The 20,588-nt window shown below is 37.3% G+C and overlaps 1 protein-coding gene across 1 annotated transcript; it reads right to left on the bottom strand.

The window, feature by feature from the left end:
* Nucleotides 1-8,517: 8,517 nt before the first annotated feature.
* Nucleotides 8,518-19,974, bottom strand: calm1a (calmodulin 1a). Its single transcript, XM_065288227.2, has 6 exons — nucleotides 19,848-19,974; nucleotides 14,197-14,227; nucleotides 13,892-14,035; nucleotides 10,913-11,019; nucleotides 9,690-9,825; nucleotides 8,518-9,477 (listed from the first exon to the last, which is right to left on the bottom strand). The coding sequence occupies exons 1-6, from the start codon at nucleotides 19,848-19,850 to the stop codon at nucleotides 9,449-9,451; spliced, it is 450 nt and encodes a 149-aa protein (XP_065144299.1). The 5' UTR covers nucleotides 19,851-19,974; the 3' UTR covers nucleotides 8,518-9,448.
* Nucleotides 19,975-20,588: the final 614 nt, after the last annotated feature.

The raw sequence follows: 20,588 nt of genomic DNA, 5'->3' as shown, positions 1-20,588 counted from the left end.
TCAGGTGGTCCCTATTTAAGGATGAAGCCAACACTTGTTGAACATGCATTTGAAAGCTGAGGAAAATGGGTCGTTCAAGACATTGTTCAGAAGAACAGCGTACTTTGATTAAAAAGTTGATTGGAGAGGGGAAAACCTATAAAGAGGTGCTAAAAATGATAGGCTGTTCAGCTAAAATGATCTCCAATGCCTTAAAATGGAGAGCAAAACCAGAGAGACGTGGAAAAAAACGGAAGACAACCATCAAAATGGATAGAAGAATAACCAGAATGGCAAAGGCTCAGCCAATGATCACCTCCAGGATGATCAAAGACAGTCAGGAGTTACCTGTAAGTACTGTGACAGTTAGAAGACGTCTGTGTGAAGCTAATCTATTTTCAAGAATCCCCACAAAGTTTGTGGACTGATGAGAGTAAAATTGTTCTTTTTGGGTCCAAGGGCCACAGGCAGTTTGTGAGACGACCCCCAAACTCTGAATTCAAGCCACAGTACACAGTGAAGACAGTGAAGCATGGAGCATGATATGGGCATGTTTCTCCTACTATGGTGTTGGGCCTATTTATCGCATACCAGGGATCATGGATCAGTTTGCATATGTTAAAATACTTGAAGAGGTCATGTTGCCCAATGCTGAAGAGGACATGCCCTTGAAATGGTTGTTTCAACAAGACAATGACCCAAAACACACTAGTAAACGGGCAAAGTCTTGGTTCCAAACCAACAAAATTAATGTTATGGAGTGGCCAGCCCAATCTCCAGACCTTAATCCAATTGAGAACTTGTGGGGTGATATCAAAAATGCTGTTTCTGAAGCAAAACCAAGAAATGTGAATGAATTGTGGAATGTTGTTAAAGAATCATGGAGTGGAATAACAGCTGAGAGGTGCCACAAGTTGGTTGACTCCATGCCACACAGATGTCAAGCAGTTTTAAAAAACTGTGGTCATACAACTAAATATTAGTTTAGTGATTCACAGGATTGCTAATATCCCAGAAAAAAAATGTTTGTACAAAATAGTTTTGAGTTTGTACAGTCAAAGGTAGACACTGCTATTTTTTTGAACACACCCCTTTCAACTAATTGCCCAATTGCACAGCCTTAAGAGCGTGCATATCATGAATGCTGGGTCTTGTTTGTTTTCTGAGAATCTACTGAACCTACTGGTAACTTGTTTGCCATGTAGCAATAAAAAATATACTAAAAACCTTGATTATTCTGGTTAGTCACATTGTACTGCTATTATTTTGAACAAGACTGTATGTCAACTAAAATTATCGATTTTTATGCAAAAAATCATTAGGATGTTAAGTAAAGATATTTTTTACTGTAAAAATGTTTTGTCAAATCCGCACATATTTTTGTGTTAGTTTTACTTATAAAATCAAGTTGAAATTGTATTTTTAACTTAATTTTTAAGTAATGCCAACTTTTCACAAGTCAAAACTTAAAGTGCATCTTTTTCATTGCTTAAAAACAACGTTATTTTGTGTATTTGGTATTTGTTTGCGTGGTTTATGGTTCATACCATACAATTTTGTAGCTCCATATTTTACTCTTTTCCTGAAAAGCACTGATTTTGTACAAAACTCATCAATTTGAAAAGCGCCGTGTCCCTGATTGGCCAGCTAATCTGTACGTTGTGATTGGTCTGAATTCCTCTGACGTAAGCAGGAAATGTGACTCTCCTTACCATATTTAAAAGATTTGGTCACAATGCAATGTTAACAGAAGTTAACTTACAGGCTGTGAGTCAGAAGTGGGAGGAATTATGATAATGTCGGACTTTTCTACATCACCAATCCCAGGAAGTAAACTTTTGCCTACAATTCTTGTAAAAGGGATTTACATTTGAGACGATATCTCGCGTCATCGTTTTCTTTGCGGTTTGCACCTTTTGCATATCGTTAACGTGTACTCATACACACTAACACACCTAAGGAAATTTTAAAGCGTGTATCAGATAATTGGTGCTCTTTAAAATAGTAGGTTGAATTGATTTGCAAAACCAAGTTGTTTTAATTCATGCTGCATTTTTTACAGTGTACTGTAAATATATTGAAATAATGTATTTATCATTAGTAATATGTGTTGCTAACGGCTTCATTTGGACATCTTTAAAGGTGATTTTCTCAATATTTGGATTTTTTACAGCCTCTAGATTCCAGATTTTCAAAAAGTTGTATCTCCGCCAAATTTTGTCATATCCTAACAAACCTTACATCAATGGAAAGCTTATGCAAAATAATATTCTTATGACTGGTTTTGTGGTCCAGGGTCACATTTGAGATTTTAACATAGTCAAAAAGTTAACGCTGTCCCCAAATTTTATTTAGTTCATACAAAAATAAACCTTCAGTCATTATTTATATACCAATAAGATTTAATATTAGCAGTGAAGGAGACTTTCAGCTATTAAATTTCAATTTCAATAGGTTCCTCATGCAAACGTTTTGAATGACTTTAAAAGATTTATAATATTGTGAATAGGTTTTTTTTAGATGATGCTTTTATTGTCCTTTTTGGTTACTTCTTAACCTAAAATTGTGAAAAATAAACCATAAGAATTTAAATTGACTTGAGAGTGATTCAAATAGTAATTTTTGGGTAAATTATTTCTTTAAAGGAATAGTTAGTTGTTCTAAAACTGCACAAAATAAGATATTTTGGTAAATGATTGTAAGCACACAGCTGATTGTAAGTAATTATACTTTCATAGTAGGAAAACAATATTATGTAAGTATTGTTATAAATGATGAAGAAGATATTATGATAAATGATGGTAAGCACACAGTGTCAACAATGCTGCCCATTGAATTCCATCGCATTTGTTTTCCTAAGTCAATGGTTACAATCAGCTATGTGCTTACCATCATCTATCAAAATATCTTCTTTTGTGTTCATCAGAAAAAAGAAATTCATACAGGTTTAGAATAACATGGCATGACAAAATGATGACATTTTTGGGTCAACTATCCCTTTAAATAAACCTTTTCAATTCCGAAATGGTGTCCTTACAGATAGAGATTTTCCAGCAAGTAACAGCCAAAATAAACTTGAATGTCATTTTTGCCAAAATAACTTGTGAGGTATTTCATCATGTAAGCAAAGTTAACAGTGATTACAAGGTGTTTGCTTTCATTTATTTCACTTATTTTTGGGGGGTATGTTCAGATGTCAGGTAAGGGAGACTCTAGACGTCTGGGCTGTGTTCGAGACATCTTTCAAACCCAAAATTTGGCAGTTTTTTATGTTACTGTAATCCAGGCCTGTTTTCTTTCATGTGTTGCTGCCCTGCAGTGTTTGTGTGTGCTTGTGAAATATTAATGCACTGTTTCACTCCAGCATCATTTAAGAGCACCTGTCAATCAAGCTCCTCCCCTACCTCCTCTCTTCCTCAAAATATGTGACCTCTCTCTCTATTGCAGCAGGGACTCCCTTACACACACACACACAAGCGTACAGTGAAGCGTGATGTGGAACCGTTGAAATGCTGATGGCTGCAATCTCAAAGCCCACTACTGCATTTTTCTGACGCCATATGGGCTTTCCCACCTCCACAGACTCAAACATACACTCTAAAAAATGCTGGGTTATTTTCAACCCACAGCACTGGGTCAAAAGTGGACAAACCCAACCAATCAGGTTGTAATTTAACATATGCTGATTTGTTTTAAGCAATGTTGAGTCGAATATAAAACATTTCTTAACCTAACTGATGGTTTTCTCTCTTTTGATCTAACGTTGGGTTGAAAATGACCCAGAATTTTTTTTTACAGTACACACACAGACAAACACTTGCATACTTGGGCGTCGGAACCATTATATTTGGTGGGACAAAACCCACCCACTTTTTAAAACCAATAATATTGGACACACTCATTTTTCAAGTAAATGTACTAGCTTGTCTACAACAAAGCATTCACATAACTCGTCTGGGTAATATACTTATGCCGCAATAGTTAACCTGTCTGGAACCGAGTGGATATTAAACCACAATACTGTATGAAACGTTCATTACATGGGAATAGGCCCTACAATAATAGGATTTTGTTTTTCTCTCTCCCTGTTTTGTCCTCGATCCCAAGGACAATGAGACAAACAGACCCAGTTCCTACTGACGTCAAGGTCATCATTACACCACTGATCGACTGGCCGAATGTTATGTTGGCTGAACAAATAAGTTTTAAGTAAAGCTGACCAAACACTTTTTTGTTGACTGAACTAGATTAAATTAAGTTCACATTGTTAAGTTATCACAACATGAAAGAATTAGTAAAATTGGCAATGAAAGTTACTTTTTTTGAGTGTACATGAAGATAAAGGAGTTTTTCCTACTGTAAATATATTTTAAAAAACTATTTATCATTAGTAATATGTGTCGCTAAGGACTTCATTTGAGCAACTTTGAATATGACCCCCCCCCCCCTCTTTTTTTTGCAACCTCAGATTTTCAAATTGAATCTCAGACAAATTTTGTAACAAACACCACATCCATGGAAAGCTTATTTAAAAAAAAAATGATCAGGTGAACTATTCCTTTAACAAACAAATAGGATCTTTAAGAAGTATGATGCATAATGTATACAGTCAGGCAGTCATTATTATTGCAAAATGACCCTGACGTGAGTGTTTTATCTCCCTAAAGTAATGTCTGACATTACCTGCTTATTACACAGCTACTTACCGAACAAATGAATAATGGACATGAAATATTAATATAAAATGACTACGTGAGAGGAAAGAGACGATGTATGAAACTAGCACAGGCACAGCTGTGTAAGAAATCAATTGCTCGGGACAACGATCAATTGTACAGTATAGGGGGTCTGTAATGAGTGATCAATCAGATTGACAAATTTGCTAAACTATAAAAATGTAACCCTGAAATCCAGGCTACAGATAATGCTTGTGATAATTATGATTAAGAGCATCAAAGTTTGATTTCAATCATAATCGTCATATGTGTCTGTGGCCACATATTACTATTCAGTAGTTATTTTTTAATATTTTCCCCACAAAGGTCCTGGTTAAAAAACCCTGGTTTTAAATGATCTGTGCAGGTCAGGGTGTTAACAGATAACAAAAGCTACCGAGACATTTCATGCCTTGTTGTAACGCGAGCTGCTTTCTGCGGTACGTGACTGTGACATACAGTATGATCTCTCATATGCCTCACAGAAGAACTGCTCTGCTGCTAGGTTTTAATGCAGTTGGTTTTTTGGACCGCTCAGCTTTTAAAATGACCCTCGTATTGGGGAGATGAACTCATGACCTCATGTGAATAAAAGTGGATGATGCCAACTCGAGGTGAGAAAGGAGTCATCAGGATAAGATGACTTTATTGGCACGTTGTGAATGCAGCGCAAACGAGTGAATGACAAACCTGTGGCCTTGATTCAGCTTTAAAGTGCCGTCTATTATGTGCGGCTGTGTAGAAAGAGTTTAAAGCACAGTTAGAAGAGGAGATGGGTCTAAAGAAACAGCTTTACACAGCGGATGGGATCTGCTCAGCTGAGCGCATTATAAAAAAAATTGCACTAACATTTTTAAAGAATGAAAGACATAAACTTTTTGGATGATATGGGGATTTGTGAAAGAGGAGTCACTTTCATAAAAGATCCCCATGCCATCCAAGATGTTTATGCATGTCTTTCTTCAGTGGAGAAGAAATTAAGTTTTTTTAGGAAACCATTCCAGGATTATTCTTTATGTAGTGGACTTGAGTGAACCGGAACAGTTTCAATGCAGTTTTAAAGTGCTCTGAACAATCCCAAACGTGGCATAAGGACTTGTAATTTTCGTCAAAAAATATGTACTTTTAAACCACAACTTCTCAAATTGCACTTCTTGTGTGACATAGCGTGACCACGCATTGCATAATCACGTCGAAAGGTCACGTGTTACATATGTGTAACTCACACTTGCGGACCATTTTAAACAATATACTGACACAAGGACAGTAAGTAGTATCATTTCACATATAACAATGTTAGAACGGTCCTTTTTTTTCTCCACACTTCGTAGTTTTGCATACGTGCATCACAAGGCTAGTACAAGACGAGAAGTTGTGATTTTAAAGGTCACATAATTTTTACAAAAAATGATGATCGTCTAATTTATAAAATAAAGTCGAATAATCTTAATTTATTTCACTTTATTTTATAATTTACAACAAATCATCACTACTCAAGATAAAACATTACTTGCAAGGAAATGACTCGTGTGAATCCAAGTTGATTATACTTTGGGCAAAAAAATGGATATGTAAATGTGTAACAGAAATGTTATCCCAACAAAACTGATACACTGAAATTCATTTTCACAAATATCTCATGTTATATTACAAAGACCAGGTAAAACCAGCTGTTTATTTTTTGCAAAAGATTAACTGCAAAGGATTATGGGTACACAAAAATGCAGTTTTCAACCCATAGTTTGGTCAGAAAGAGACAAATCCAACTCTTCTGTAAAATTAACCCCCCAAAACATTTATATTTGGCACAACCATGGGTTGAAACAACAAAGCAAAACGGCTTGGTTATTTTCAACCCAGCATTGGGTCAAAGAGACAAACCCAGTCACTGGGTTAGATTAACTGAGAAAGTGTTTATATTTGAACCAACAATGCACAACCCAGCATTTTTGGGTGAAACAATCCAGCATAGGTTGGGTTTGTCCTTTTTGACCCACACTCTAAAAATGTTGGGTTATTTTTAACCCATAGTTGGCTCAAAAATGGATGAACCCAACCATGGGGTTCTAAATAAATAAAGTTTATTTTATTTGGATTAATCCAACCCAATTGGGTTTGCCCATTTTTGACACAAATATGGGTTAAAAATAACCCAAAATTTTTGAGTGCAACTTTTAGTTAAAATATATTTTAACTAATTTAGTGTAGAGTAGCACACTGAAAAAAATTATTCATTGAATTTAATAAAAAATTTTAAGGTAAGTGGTTGCAATCAATTTATTTAAGCTACATTTAAACAAAAAAGATTAGTTAAGTAAAATAAAATATAAAACTTTTGTTTAAAATGTAGCTTAAATAAATTGATTGCAACCACTTACCTTAAAAAAAAAAGAAGTAAATTCAATTAATAATTTTTTTCATTGCATTAAAAAAACCTAAAACTTAGTCGATTTCCAAGTTTAAATAAAAAAAAACTTTACTTGCTCTCTCATTAAATGTTTGTTGAATAAAAGTGTTTGCTAAATAAATACATTTACACTCTTAAAAAAGTTGGATTATTTTCAACCCAACATTGGGACAAAAAGGGATAAACCCAGCCATTGGTTCAAATAATTCAGAAAATGTTAACATTTAACACCCAGAATAAGTTAAATTGCCACTTAACGGGTTGGATTTGTCCCCTTTTGACTCAATTGAAAATAACAAAGCATTTTAGAGTGAAATGTAAAAAAAAAAACGTAAACAAAAAGCTTTTATATGCAGTCTCACATTTTGCTAAATCAAAAAAATGTAATGTTAATGAACGGTATGTACACAGTTACAAATCCTGGGTTGTTTAAACCCAATAGTTGGGTCAAAAATTGATAAACTTCAGGGTTAAATTTAACTCTATATTCATTTCAACCCAGCATTTGTCTGTATTTGAAATATAACGATAAACCTCTCAACATTTTAATGTGTTTTATGTTTGCGTGGTGCCATTCGTCTGTTACATAAGTGCTCTCTGTATGTAGGAAGTTTTGGCCGTTTTTGCTCAAATTCTTCCCATAAAGCCTGAGAGCGTGTGACCAAACAACGCCTGCAACCGTACCCAAAAAATACGTTCGTATCTTGTAAACACAAATGAGATTCTTCACCTAAGCTTCATCCAAAGTTTTGTCAAGGCCATGTTTTGCTCCATGAATGCTCGGGTCCAGTCCGGTATTCCCGCTATACTTATTCTTTATGTATGTAGTAATGCATTTAACACACACACACACACGCACACACAAACGTGGGATGTTAACACTCTCTCTCCTCCTACACTCCTGTCATTGTATCCCGTTCTTCAATGCTAAGCAGCTCATAGTAGATGCACCTCCCATGCACTCATTGGAGCGCGGTCTTTAAATAGCCGTAAATGAAAGTGCACGCCTGAAACCGGGTGTGAAGCTCTCATGTGAGATCTGATATAATTGATGCGGCATCAACTTGTAAAAGTGTTAATGATCATATTAAAAGAACCATACAAGCGCTTGGTGTAAAAAATAACCTCTGGTTGCTATAGTTTAATCAGGTGTAGATACACACGCACACTTCTCTCTAGAGGATCTTCTTCGGCTCCCACATGGCTTTCCATATCGCTCTCATCCACTAGAGCCACAGATCCAGGTTGCCAGGCAACCCCTAAAATCCCCACAGACACACACACGCTCGGATGCTTAGCGCTCATGACACATATATATAGAGACACAGAGATCGGTTGCCATGGCGATTTCTGTACGAAACCTTCCCTAAACGTTGATTCCAACAGCACACGGATGACAATAAATGACAAACAGAGTTCAAGTTCATGTTCTTTTATTGGAAAAAAATCAAAAGACGAGCATGTACAACTTGGAATGAACAAAAACAGAACCGAAGGTGGGCAGTCGAAAGCAAGCCCTGATGAAAAGCCCTCCGCGCTCTCCAGAGAAATCGACCTGCTCACCGTCAGAGCAAAACCGAAGATAAAAACATTTATGGTACAGCCCTAAACACCCTCAGCCACTCCCTCCCACTAAACACGCCCCTACTATCGGGCACAATGCACAAAGAAACAAAACTCCAAATATCCTGACATGCCAAACGTAGTTTAAAATCTCTTAAATGCTAATTATTTCTTAAAAATATCTCTTTGTTTAGTTCCCGAAGCAAACTGCAAAGGTCCCATTCATTTGTCCCCTATGCAGATTCCAGGCCCACCCGCACCCACCCGAATCCCAAACTATATTAACGGCCATTTTGAATTCAGACGGTTCCAACCCCCTAGAACGCTCCGATAGACATCGTCGAGGTTTCCGCCCAATAGCGGCTCTGGACTCAAGCTGCATGCATGTAGAACAGAAACGAGAAGTAGAAGATGATTGGCCAGCCCAAACATCGCCGCTAGCAAATGGAACCAGTTAAGAAGTTCACCAGATGCTTTTACTTTTTAGTTTCTGAAGGTTTGATATCAGGATTATTTGTGTGTCTTTTTGGAGCAGTTCTTTGGGAACAGGACCACTAACCAGTACATGCAGGTCATTTATGTTGGTTCACTTTTTTTGGTTGTTTTTTGTATATTTATATATATATTTATATATTTTTCTATATATGGACATTTTATCTTTTTGTAACATTCAGTTTTTCTATACAGAAACAGTATGAATAAATGAATATTTTTGCGTAAGAGGTAAGTAAAATATTCGACTGATTTTTTGTCTTCTAAGGAGGTCCGAGAAAACCGAAGAGCTTCACTTCGCCGTCATCATTTGTACAAACTCTGTGGACAGAAACAGATGTAGGGTATTAAAAAACACGACGCTAAGTTTACACAAGGTGATAATTCATTTAAAGCTTTCAAATCGGACTACGCAATTAAATCTCACTAAACGGACATAACCTTTTATAATCCAAACTGCATCATTTTAATTGAAGTCACTTGGTCAATTCTAATCTGCCGACCTTTGTCACTATCGCGCTGTTGTGTCGTACCTTCATAATTGACTTGACCGTCACCGTCGATGTCAGCTTCTCTGATCATTTCGTCCACCTCTTCATCCGTCAGCTTCTCGCCCAAGTTCGTCATGACGTGGCGAAGCTCTGCTGCGCTGATGTAGCCGTTCCCGTCCTAACAGAAACCGGTCAATAAATCAGTCATGTCATGCAAATAAAATAATAAAGCGTTCATAACAAATGTCTGACTGTAAAGTCATTTTTTGTGATTTAGTGTTTTTTTTTACATAAAATCACCCTACATAATGTAAAAAAATATATAGTTTTGTGAAAACCCAACCTTAATATCTTTAATATTGACAGAGGTCATGTCAAAAATTGAAATCAATAAACAAAATCAAACTTTGACACTCCTAATCCCATCATTAAATTATGAGACTTTAACCTGGATACAACAACAAATGTAAAAACAAAGAAATTGAACATTCGACTTGCTCCTGGTGGACCTAAGTATTAAAAAAATCATAGCTATTCAAGTAATTTACTTTCAAAATTGTCTTTACACTACAAAAAATTATTTTCTTGAAAAAAAATTCTTAGTATTTTTGTCTTGTTTTCAATAAAAATATTAAAACATTCTTAAATTAAGATGCTTTTTCTTGATGAGCAAAACAACCCAAGAAAATAAGTCTAGTTTTAGAGCAAAATTATCAAATTTAAGTGATTTTGTGCATAAAACAAGCAAAAAAATCTGCCAATGGGGTAAGCAAATTTTTCCCGATTTTTTCTTGAATTTTTGTTTAAGAAAAATGTTCAAGATTTTTTTGCTTACCCCATTGGCAGATTTTTTTGCTTGTTTTATGCACAAAATCACTTAAATTCGATATTTTTGGTCTAAAAACTAGACTTATTTTCTTAGGTCATTTTGCTCATCAAGAAAAAGCATTATTTTTAGATATTTTTTACTGAAAACAAGATAAAAATACTAAGACATTTTTTTTCTTGAAAATATTTTTTTGCAATGTATTTCTGTGCAAAAAATTTACAGCATCCACATAAAACAAATGAAACATAACCTTCTTCAACAACAGACATTTAACTGTGAATGTGTCGGTTAGGTGAATTGCAGTGTTGTCATGGGTGGAAATGTGGCTTGTTATTTATTTTTCCAAGGACTGGCTTGTTTTCCTTCCGCCTCCTCGCTGTTTCCATAGTAACAAACACATCATCTTCCCACAACATCCCTGTTTCCCAACACTGACCTTGTCAAAGACTCGGAAAGCCTCGCGGATCTCCTCCTCGCTATCTGTATCTTTCATTTTACGAGCCATCATCGTCAAAAACTCAGGAAAGTCAATGGTTCCATTACCTTTGAAAAAGAGAGAGAGAGATAAACAGATGTGACTCAGTCAGATGTGTTTAGGGAAAAGAAAACCCCTTGAATCTCTCAGTAGAGGAACACACAGCAGCGTTCGGGGGTTTTCAGGTCGAACTGTGTGTGGTTTTTCGTCCCCCTGAGGTTTATTGAGCTAATGTGGAATATTTCCATTAGATGGGACAAATATGACATCCCCCCGTGTGCATGTGTGTGTGAAAAGTCGTTCCCTGAGGATTCACACTGCGTGTGTAATCTGACAACGTGGGTGTTTACACGTGCTTGTGTGCGTTTCATCACGTCCTATGTTCTTCGTACTCCAGTTCTTCGCAAACAATTTCCACACGGCTTTAGTTAGGGCTGCACAAAATTAATCCGATTACAATTACAGGTGAAACAACTACAAAATCGGCAAAAGCCTCAATTACAGCTGTCTATTTGTGCTCATTTCTGTGCGTTTTGGCACTAAATACAGTGGCGAAACGGGATATTTTTAAAAAGTGTCCTTTGGCCAATCATTTTGGATTTTTTTACTAACAACATAACTTCCATAATTATTTGTTATTTATATTATATTATTTAGAATTTACTATGCAGCTGCTTCACAATCAAAACGTCAATGTAAAATCTTTTAACTCTTTCCCCACCATTGACGAGATAACTTGCAATTAAGAGAAAACGCTTCCCTGCCAATGACGAGAATTTTTGGATTTCCGCAATACCGCTATTATCCACCAGGCAACTTATACAACCCGGAAGTAACGCCTCACGTGAAAGAGAAAGAACTCAGTGTATGTTTTAAAGCTCCCGTTCTGTCTGTGATTTTGAAGCTTTGGTTGTGTTTAAAGTGGGCAATATAACATGTGTTCATGTTTTACGTGTAAAAAAGCGCGGTATTTTTCACACAATTTACTTATCTGTATAGCGCGGTTTTCACTGTCCTCAAAACACGCTGATGTCTTCCTTGTTATGTGAAGTCCCTCCTTCAGAAATACGTATCAAGTCCTGATTGTGTAGTTTGTTTAGTGTGCTCTGATTCGATAGCAGCTTAGCTTAGCAGAGCCTTTTGAGCCAAAGCTGGTGACTGACGTATTCCTGTGGGCGGAGTTTAGTCAACGAACAGTTTTACTGACGTCATTAAAGCAGGAAATAGAGGGTTGTAGTCCAAACCGGCTGTTCGTTGTAGGCTTTTAAAGAGGAATTCTATTGAAGAAAATATATCGCCTGGCAGTGAACTTTGAGCTTTATCATTTTACAGGTATTATTTATGCTATTATAGCAACATTACACACTAACTAGGGTTTAAAAAACGGTATCAGGAAGAACGTGACCTTTAAAGATCGCTCTGCATCTGATCTCTAACCAAAGTCCTTCGCAAAAATGTAATTATCTCAGCAGTTTGCTTAAAATTTTGTGTTTTTGAAGAAACCTGCCCATATTTGAGAGGTCATTAAAAAAAAACTAATAAAGGTAGGATGAAACTTTTTTGTTTGAAAGCAGAGGGTCTGTTCTTTTATTTGATATATTGTATGTTTATATATTTAAAGAAGAATATTTTCTGGAAGGCATTAAACTTTTGTAAAAATCATGAAAAATGCTGGCGCTGACTGGCAACTTTAAAAAAAAAAAAAGTTGGCGGGGAAAGAGTTAAATTGCCAATAATAATTGCAATTACAATATAAAGGAGAATAATACAAAATAAAAAAGCGGTCGGAAAGCGGTGCGGTCGTCATTTCCGCACTTATTTAGTTTACAATTACAGGGAAAAACAATTACATAAATGACATAAATGGCATTTTCTGGAAGGCATTAAACTTTTGTGAAAATCATGAAAAATGCCGGCGGCGAAAGAGTTAAAAGTGACGTGTCCTTTAGCGATTCGTTTAGAATTTTTTAATAACATATTTTTAATAACTTCCATAATTATATTATTTACAATATATTATTAGATTTGGATTCTTAGAACTTACTATGCAGCTGCTTCACAAGTATAACTCATCCAAAACTTTAAATGTCAAATCTATTATTCGGCAATAATAATCATATATTACAATATAAAAGAGAATTATAATCAACAATTATGATTTTTTTCTTAATCATGCAGCCGAGAAATGTGAACCGCCTCTTAATAATCTAATAATGTTCCAAGGACAACAATTGTTGTCATGTGTTGCATTTCACCGATACCCCCCCCCCCCCCCTTAGCATAATATTATGGTAACAATGCAATCACCTCTATAAGGCTTTCACATGTACTACTGTCGGCTCGCTTGCACGCAAACCAAGAACACAACAGGATAACGGTTTAATCACAGGGAGAGACGTTTCATCCTGATAGGGTTAGGACAGATTCCAAAAGCAAACGTGCCAGCACAAGACAACATGTGGCAGGGTTTCCTTACGAGCCAATAATGTTAGACAAGATGATTGCACAAATGCATTTGGAAATTTCTATATTGCATTTCATTTAATAACAACATATATGCCTCCTTATTTAACACAACTGTAAGAAGAAGAAAAAAATCGCATAAAAAGGCAATAAATGCAATGCATTGGCATTTCATACCAAAAAGCACGCTTGAAGAGTCACCTTTGTGTTTTTGCAAGACAACCATTGCTACGTGTGTATTACTGCAACAAAAGGCAACATGATTTGTGACCCCGCCTGTGAAACCCAGCTCAAGTCATTTTTTGTGATTTCATTTCTAATGGATTAAAATCAATCTTTGATGCTCCTAATCTCAAGCCTGGATTTCAAAGACAGGGTCACCTTTGCCAGACAGTCCACGGAATATTAAAGGATTGATGACAGCAGCATATCATCCGAAAAATCTAAGTACGTCCTCAGGTGTAATCGTGTACTCACCATCAGCGTCGACTTCGTTAATCATGTCTTGCAATTCAGCCTCTGTGGGATTTTGTCCGAGAGATCGCATCACCGTGCCAAGTTCTTTAGTAGTGATGGTACCATCGCCATCCTTATCAAACAAGGAGAACGCCTCCTTAAATTCTGAAGAAAACAAATGAGGGAAGAATTAAAACCCAAAAGTGATCCTCTTTTCCAGAAAAGTGCAAATTGTAAGTTGCTGATGCTTGTATTTTATTCTGGGGACTAATGTCAATTGAAGGTATGTTGACACTACAAACAAATACACACAAAACTTGACTTACCAGCAATCTGCTCCTCGGTAAGTTGGTCAGCCTAGATGGAGAAAAAAATAAAGCGTGGGTAGGAAGAGATGGGGGGGATGAAAGAGAGATAATCGTTGTGTTATAAGCTTGTTAAAAGTTAAAGCATTGTGCCATAGCAGGAAAGAAATAATACTATGGAAGCCAATGGTGCCCCAGATCATTTCTCAAAAAATTATTTTATACAGGTTTGAAACAACTTGAGGGTGAATAAATGAGAACAGAATTTTCATTTTAGGGTGAACTATCCCTTTAAAAAGTTAAACATAATTTTTTGTAACTGTCTTTGCATCATCATCACCAGATCGATCAATTATTAATGTTGTCAAACAAAATCGACACTTGGACAACTTAGACCTACACAATCTTTTAAGCCCACTAGTCATGAACATATAACCAGCTGTTTTTACATCCAAAATTGATCCAAACCACAACCTTTATACCATCTAGCTGAATTGCAGTCAAGTCTGCCACAAGCCTCTTCGCTTTGGGTTCGTTTTCCCAACCATCCCTCTTCTTTATCTCCTGCCTGATGTCCATATTCACTGGTGCTTTTCTGGGTTTGACCTCTGCGGTTGGGCTTTTTAAAGTGGTGATGCCATCCACCGCTTCCTCGACCATCACCAGACTCTCTGCCAGGCACTCGGCCCTTTTGGCATTATGCGCTCCCTGCCGCCTGACATCGTTGAGCTCTGTTCGACAACGATGCAGGCAGTTCTTCAAATCCTGGACATCTCGCACCACGCCGTCAATGCGATTGTTGGTGCAGTCCACCAACATCTGCAGGAATGACTTATAATTTCTCTCCTGTAGCTCAATCAGCTCTTGATAAAAAAACTGCTGCTGGTCGAGAAGATCGTAGACCGTGGAAAGCGACACCGAGTTCTCCTCGGGGTAAATAACAGGTCTCTTCTGAGGCATCCTGGTCTCCTTCCAAGCAGATGTTTTTTGGTCGCACGTAGCAGCGGGTCTGGTTGATCAGGCTAATGGGATGTTGAGAAAACAAACCTCAACGCCTCAGGCCAACCTCCTGGGTTGCACAGAGTATCTGCGAATTTTGAGAAGCGCAACATGATTGATTGACCCGTGGTTTTCACCACGGTGCCAGGATCCGGGGCTGTCACCAGCACACTAAGGTTACAAATTTGAGATTAGTCAAATAGGTGTTGCATCAGCTCACCAAAGCAAAGAATCCTGGAAAGCATTCTGAGGCAAGTCAGCAGGTGCGCATTTAGACAACTGACAGCTGAATCAAAATGAGGCGGTCACTTTACCTGCTCCCGTGGTCGACTCGGTTTACAACACGCTGTGGGTTTGGGTTTATACCTCTTTGATCACGTGAGCGGCATTCCGCCTCCTATCTTGCCAACACTTACCATCACAATGGCAGGTTTTACGTTTCCCCGTGCCGATTGATCATCTCGCTTGCCCCATGGTAACCATCTCATTGTGTTTGTGACCAAGTCTATTCTTCTCTACCATCCCTCCCTAGCGGTCCTGTTAGCCTGAGAGTTAAGGATCCAGACTGCTAGCACAAAGGTTGCAAGTAGGTATGGGCAATATATATCTGTATTTTTCACAGCAGGGATACTGGATGAATAATACCGTCTATATCGGTATAGTCTGATATTATCCTTCTTTGCATCAGAAGCTCTGCCAGAAAAGTACACTGAGGTCAGACAAAAGAAACCCCTGTCTTTGATTTGTTTTTATAAACCATTTTAAAAATGTGTAGGACTGTCAAACGATTAATCGTGATTATTCGTATACATAATACAAGTTTGTGTTTGCATTATATATGTGTTTGTACTGTGTGTAATTATTATGTATATATAAATACACACACATACATGTATACATTTAAGAATTAAAAATGTTTTCTAGATATATTTTGATTTATTTATATATAATATAAATGATATAGTGCTGGGCATTAAAGATTAATCGCGATTAATCGCATACAAAATAAAAGTGTTTTTGGCATGAGTGTGTGCTGTGTGTAATTAATATGTATTTATAAATACACACACATTCATGTATGTATTTAAGAAACATTTACATGTGTATATATTTTTTTATTTTTTTATAAATTCCATATTATATATTGATAAAAAAAAGATATATAAATAAAAAAATTCTGAAATGAATATATGTATATGTGTGTGGTTAAATATACATAATAGTTACACACAGCACACACTCGTATATTATGCCAAAAAACACTTTTATTTTGTATGCAATTAATCACAATTAATCTTTGCACAGCGCTAATAAATAAATCTATATTTACATCTTATTGTTTCTTAAATACAGACATGAATGTGTGTGTATTTATATATACATAGTTACACACAGTACACAAACATATAATATGCAAACACAAACTTTTATTTTGTATGCGATTCATTTTGATAGCCCTAATGATTGTGGCATCTTACTTGTGGCTTTGACTTTTTGCATGTAAACATTTATTGCACTTTATTGAAAATACGGAGCCATTTCTTATATGCTGCGTACACACCAAACGCGAAGCATTGCTTTCCTCGCTCTAGATTACTTGTGTCATGTGAATTTTTCGGTTGAGTTGAATATTTTCAACTTGCATGAAAACGCGTTTAAGGCAAATAATGCGTGCAATTGTCCCGCCCAATTTGCATTCGTATAGCCCTGCAAGAGTTCATGTCTATTTGCATCTTTACATTGACTTTGTATTTAATCTACTCGCACAAAACGTTGAATTCGCATTTGGAGTGTACGCCCCATTACACTTATATTACAGAGATATGAATTTAGGTTAATATCACCAAAGATATTTAATATTGACAAGATGTGGCACTAGTATTGATATGAATGGGGGAGATAGCAGCGGTCAGAATGGCTGCTGTAGTCCCGCCTCCCATAAAAAAAAAGCCAATCGCCAACTGTGAGTCCTTTGAGACAGGGACTTTGCAGTGCACATGAGCAGAATGGACAGGTCTTGTTTGTCTTGTTCTAACAAGACCTGGAGGCATTGCAAATATGGCGGCGGAGTGACGGTACTTCCTTAAAATATTTTGATATTGCCCAGAGCTAGTTGCAAGTTCAAATCCAGGTAGGAACAAACAATGACCTGGAGAGTTGCAAAGGTCCCCTCCTACCTTATAATGACTGCCGTTTCTGTTACAGGTTTCTCCAATGGGAATCTACCTGCAATTAGAGTACTGTGTGTTTTCTCCATAACAGCTCTCTCTTGAATGTAACCTAAAAATAAAATCGTCATTACCCTTAACTTATTTCCATTCGTATTTTGTTTGTAAGATACCCACAGTTGTGGCCTAACATTACCAGTAGCCTCAGTGACCTTCTTGCCCCAAGCGTACATATTTTGGGCAAATTTCATTATTCTTTGAAATCCGCTTAACACATTCCACCATATTTAAAAGGCAGATTTCCACGGATTCAAGTGGGACATAGGGAATGATCCTCTTCGGCAGACAGAATCCGGGATCCGCAGCTCTACTGGAAATCTTGCATGCCACTTGCCATCCAGCGAGGTTTCAAACACATCACACACCACTGCCAGGAATTTGGCCTGGATCTGAAAACGCAGCGTAACATTGCCAAGAATCTGGCCTTGATTTAGGAGTCGCCAAGAGGCAGCAGCTGAGGGACCGAGCCGGTGCTTTGGACGGCAAGCGTACGATAATGAGTGCGGTATTGCCACTTTCACACCATGTTAAGGGGAATCCCCAAAGGCCCGTAACCAGCCCGCTGCCGGAAAGCATCTACGATCCTAAAGCATTTATGTGAGTTCCTGTAACACCCGTGCACAAAGCCATACATAAGACGAACACTGATCTAATTACATTTAGCACCCAAGACCAGAAGGTGACTAAATATATAAACTCCTGACCACAACTATGAACCAAACCATCTGTAAAATGAGAAGACTCTGAAATAACCATAAGTTTCTGCCTAATCTGGTCGTCACAATGAATTCTTTAGGATAAATATAAATGTTTGAATCCACAAGGCATTAAACAGCTGGTTGGCACTTAAAGGGGACATTTCACAAGACTTTTTTAAGATGTCAAATAAATCTTTGCTGTCCCCAAAGAACATATGTGAAGTTTAAGCTCAAAATACCATAGAGATAATGTTAAAATTGCCACTTTGTAGGTGTTAGCAGAAATGTGCCGTTTTAGGTGTTTCCTTTAAAATGCAAATGAGCTGATCTCTGCACTAAATGGCAGTGCTGTGGTTGGATAGTGCAGATTAAGAGGCGGTATTTCCCCTTCTGACATCACAAGGGGAGCCAATTTCAATGACCTATTTTTTCACATGGTTTACCAAAACTTAGTTACGGTGTCGTTCTTTTACACATTTTCTATGTTGATAGAAGCACTGGGGACCCAATTATAGCACTTAAACATGGAAAAAGTCAAAAGCAAACGTAACAGAAAGTGTGGCCATTCAACTTCATAACTATCATTTTTGAGTTACACCCTAAAGGCAGGCATGAGAAGAAGCGCAGACCTGTTCTGCATGGTAAAAAACATAAGAGGTTATTTTCCTCACCAGGAGCTGAATCCCAGAGCATAGATGCTCATACGGGCGGGACAACAAAGCCACACGGCCGGAGAAAGAAGGTTTTGATTATAAGACGCAACACAAAGCAACTAACCTCACCTCACCGAGTGTTTATCATGTAAACAGAGATGAATCTCACCAAACCCAACGGAGTCTTGAATAACGCCCATACAAAAGCGATTTCATGGTGGACCTTCTGGCAATGTGCAGTGGAAAAGCTGAACCAGAAACATTTGTATGGACTCATTCAATCTGTATTGACTCATGCTTTAGACACTCTTTCCATGCTTCATGAACAATGTTCGCATTCTTGACACAAATACACTATTTAAACAAATAACCTTTTTCCTTTAATTTTCTTGTCATGCATCTTTCAGCTCTTATGAAGAAAGACGTTCAAATCTAGACATCAGTTTACACAAAAACCTGTTACATTTAGCAATTATTAAAACACTGAAAGGAAGCATAAAATGTGTGTGTCAACCAAAGGCATAATGCCACAATACGGTCCTAATCCTGACAGATTTGATACAGTTATGCAAACCCTAATTTCTTCGCATGCGACTGTCTACAGCCAACTAAACTTGACAGCAGCATAACGCATCTCATTCATTCACCTACCTCTGAAGAAATATTCAAAGATTTTTCTACACTTTTCGCCTGATTAAAGAGACACTGTCAGTGCAGGTCGTTTGCAAAGATTTATCAAAGCAACGCAAATATCATGTCAGCGTGTTCATGTCCTTATTTAACAACAGATGAGCACCGATCATCTGTCCGCTGCTGTTCAGCACATCACACCATAATAAAACGCGTATGTCACATTTCCTGCCGCACTATGACATCAATAACTGCAACACATTCATAACAAGCAGACGCAACGATCACTTGCAAAACGCAGAATTGAGCTTGCTGCACATCAAATCGTATATTTGCAGAACTAAACGCGTAACAAATACGAGCTACTGGCACGGTACTGTATGTTAACAATAAATGGCTTAAATATGTAAAAGATGAGTAATGCATATTTGGTGCATAGTTGTATCATGAAAGCCTATACGTACCATTTCTGAGGGTAGAGAGTAGACTTGGTTTGTTAATCTACACTGCGGCGCTGCTCCGTCTTCTGTCAAGGCTACCCAGTACTACCGTCGCTCGCGGGATACTAAAGGTGATCCGGTTCTATATACATCGGTGTATTCCTCCGCCACGGGGACGCCTATAGAGACAGAGCGCCGATATGCAAATTTGAAAACCACGCCCACCGGGGGGGAAAACAATCCAACCGTCTCCATTGACTTTGTATTGCGAGAAGCCGCCTCCTTGTCATTTCTGGCTTGTAACAAAAAACAGAATAATGCCTAAAAGCTGCTGTGTGACAATATGTACAGCTAACAAGCCAACGAACCCAGAGATAAGTTTTTATAAGCTGTCGAGCCGTAAAACCCAGCTTTTAAGGAGAATAAAGTGGATCGCCGACTACGTTTTCCCCTATTGGACGCAGTTTTACTAATAGGAGTACTATGAAAAGTTGCCTGTTTCCATTTCTGTGTCTTTAAACGCTCGTTTTTTTGGAGTTGAAAGCTTATAAAAACGTATTTGTTTTTTGGGGTTGTTAGATGTACACCTTGTCACACAGCAGCTTTTAGGTATTAATCTGTTTTTAAGTTTAATCTGTAAATAAGTTTTTATAAGCTGTCGACCCCAAAAAAACGAGCGTTTAAAGACACAGAAATGGATACAGGCAACTTTTCATAGTAATACTATTAGTAGAACTGCGTCCAATAGGGGGAAACGTAGTCGGC

Source organism: Paramisgurnus dabryanus, chromosome 17, assembly GCF_030506205.2.
Source record: "Paramisgurnus dabryanus chromosome 17, PD_genome_1.1, whole genome shotgun sequence".
NCBI classification, from domain to species: Eukaryota; Metazoa; Chordata; class Actinopteri; order Cypriniformes; family Cobitidae; genus Paramisgurnus; species Paramisgurnus dabryanus.
Note: the sequence above shows the minus strand (reverse complement) of the source record. Positions and strands in the feature narration are given on the sequence as shown.